General features: G+C 39.8%; 1 protein-coding gene across 1 annotated transcript in view; it reads right to left on the bottom strand.

Annotated features, from left to right (window-relative positions):
- Positions 1–350: 350 nt before the first annotated feature.
- The window catches only part of H257_12726 (hypothetical protein), a gene marked incomplete at both ends in the record, with an annotated part of 3,974 nt that continues 1,202 nt past the window's right edge, over positions 351–3,122 (bottom strand). Inside the window, 6 exons of the mRNA XM_009840029.1 lie at positions 351–449; positions 497–639; positions 847–959; positions 1,342–1,511; positions 1,988–2,136; positions 2,587–2,916. Of these exons, the coding sequence (XP_009838331.1) occupies positions 351–449; positions 497–639; positions 847–959; positions 1,342–1,511; positions 1,988–2,136; positions 2,587–2,916 (1,004 nt within the window). The remainder of the gene's footprint in view (positions 450–496; positions 640–846; positions 960–1,341; positions 1,512–1,987; positions 2,137–2,586; positions 2,917–3,122) is intronic.

Raw genomic sequence — 3,122 nt, 5'->3', positions numbered from 1 at the left:
TTCATTCAAAGGCCACACGTCCAAGTTCCAATACCTCGTGTCTATCTAAGCAATAAAGACTTGTCAATCCAATAAATAGTGTGAAGAACATAGCCTCGTACACTATATCAGGAAGAACATATTTGCAATCAATTATATATACAGCTAACTCTTTCCGAATTGCATACTTGCATTTCTCAAACCACATAGTGTGTAGTAACTAATTTCGACGTATGCTAAAGGGTAAAATAGGTGAAGAATAGGCATCACAAAAGTACAAAGCAAATCATTACAATGCAATACAATATATATATATATATATAATTTCATACGATAGTTAATATTCAATCAATTAATAGGAAGACACTATATTATTGTACCTCTGTGCGACTTCGCCAGTCACACACCACCGCCAACGAATGCACATAATTGCAAAACGCTTCGGGAAAGTCAGGTCGTAAGCTCAATGCCTAGATATCTATTATTAGATTCCATAGAATATTATATATATTTATACTTTTCGAAAACAAGTGAGCGCTTCTTCCATGCGACCCCCGTCTTTATACGCACTAGCCAAGTTGCTGTACGTGTCTGCAAAACTCGGTTTCAGTCGAATCGCAGTGCTATAGCAAGCAATCGCATCATCTAGCCGGAGTAGATCTAGCCAAGTATATTAAAACCCAATAGTATAGTAGTACCAAGTAAGATGAAAAAGAACTCGAAAAGTCACGTTTTAGTTGATGTTTAAAGTGATTCGAAGACAAATATATATGTAGTTGTCTTTTAATCACTCGAAACATAAATATATATATATATATAAAGTTGTCTTCTAAGCAATATATATATATATATATACAGATTAGATACCCTTGTACGCATTGCCCATATTGCTGTACGCATCTGCAAACGTTGGGTCGATGGTCACCGCTTCTTGAAAATGTGCCAACGCCTGCTCCACTTTGCCTTGCTCCTTCAAGATGCTAGTTGGAGACATGTCATTTTCATATTCGTTTATGACTTCACATTGCTCGATATAGCATCACTGGCATATTTCTTTGGACTACATCAGAAACTTTTGTCCACGCAAACAGTGTGTGTAGTCATCTTAAGACAACACAAGCAACAGTAACTATGTGGGAACATCACTGATTGTTCACTGTAGTAAGTCCAGTCGACTACTTAAACAAGATAATCGTGTGGAATATTCGACTTGTGTGGAATATTCGACTTGGAATTCGTGTATGCCATCAATTAGTGTGGGATGAAGGTTACCAATAAAGGGATGGTATACAAGACTCAACACGAATCGATCATCGATCGCACACAATACTCATAAATTTGAGTACAACACACAATACGTACCTGCCCAAGTTGCAGTGCGCCGCTGCAAACCGAGGCATGAGCCTGGCGGCAGTCATGTAGCAGTGAATCGCCTCCTTGATCATTCCCTTGTCTTTGAGCGCATTGCCCAAGTTATTGTACGCGTGCGGGTGGTCTGGCTTGAGTCGGAGTGCCGTGCGGTAGCAGCTGATCTAACTCCCGATACAATAATAAATGTATCACATAACGACGACGAAACATGCATGATAAGATTGGCAGTAAGCTTACTGATATATATACGTTGGTTTCGCATAACATCGAAATATGTGTATGTAAAGTTTGAATATTTGGCCAATTTTAACTTTCGAAAAATACACCAACAACCAACCACAAAAAAAACGATGTATATCAAACTATTCACGTATATACCGCCTCTAACTGATGGACTTTGCCAAAAGAAGAGTACTTTGTTGTAAAGTATAGCATAACACTGAACCAATATAAATCCGATTTGACAAAGGTGAATACATTAGCAGCACAACACATTGTATCCTTCACGCGTAGCAAGTTCTCTAGAGTTGGACAGTCGAAACAACACACAGCAGCGGGATTGGTGTATAAAAGAAGTAAACCGATATCTGGCTTTGATTACAAGTAAATATATATATATATTTGATAATTTCCGTACTGCTTGCTCCAGCTGTCGAATGTCCCGCAACGCGTTGCCAAGGTTATTGTACGCGTCGGGGAAGTTGGGCTCGAGTTGAATCGCCGTGCGATAAGTAGCAATGGCCAATTCCACTTGGTTCGCGTCAAAATAACTGCTCGCCAAGTTGCCTACCAAATATTAAATCAATTAATCAAATGTATGTTATCCGTATAACCAGCAACTTGTATAAACTTATTGACAAAATTAGATAATGGTTATTCGAAAATTCCCCGAAACCCCAGCAGCAAACAATGACGAAACAAGCATGATGAAGGCACAATCAACTGTCAACATTCCATATCTATACATTGGAGTCAATGACCACCTATTTCCATATATATATATATATATATCTTGCGATCCACAATAACAAATTATTGTACATACTCACGCAGTTCATTCGGTGTCCATAAATCCATGCACACCAAAATATGCCATGACCGTACTACTACTACAACTACTACTACGACCAGCAAGCAAGATCCATATATATGTATATTTATACACAAATTCTCAATAACGACCCAAGTACTGCGTCCTCATATTTCCATATATATATGTATATATATATATATTACCATGCGCAATAGCAAATTCAGGACGCAGAGCGATCGCCGTCTTGTATGCCTCAATCGCAGCACTGGTCTGACCGGACTCTTTGAGCACATTTCCGAGATTGCTGTGCGCGTCTGCAAAGTCGGGCGCCAGTCGAATCGCCTCCTTGTAGTGGTCGATGGCCTTGTCAAGTTGGCCCTCGTCCTTTAGCAGCCCCGCGAGGTTGCTCCAAGCGATCGCAAAAGTCGGCTTGACGCGGATGGCGTTGGTGAAGCATGTCGTGGCATCTTCAAAGAGGCCTTGGGCTTTGTACAAATTGCCCAAGTTACTATGTGCGTCCACCAAGCACGGATCTATGCAGAACGGGTTGAAAAGTGGTATGGATTTGGACACCCGAGCTAACGTTAGTAGAAGTAGTGGCGGTGTGGGACCCAGGTTAATAGACTCGTTCAAAGGAGTGCATGTATATATATATATATATATTGTTTTGACAAATTGGATCATATATCTGTACATTCTGTTGAACGATTCCATCAACACTGTGCCATCTTTTAAATAT

Source organism: Aphanomyces astaci (assembly GCF_000520075.1).
Source record: "Aphanomyces astaci strain APO3 unplaced genomic scaffold supercont1.42, whole genome shotgun sequence".
NCBI lineage: Eukaryota > Oomycota > Saprolegniomycetes > Saprolegniales > Verrucalvaceae > Aphanomyces > Aphanomyces astaci.
The sequence above is the reverse complement of the archived record's forward strand: the minus strand, read 5'-3'. Positions and strand labels throughout refer to the sequence as shown.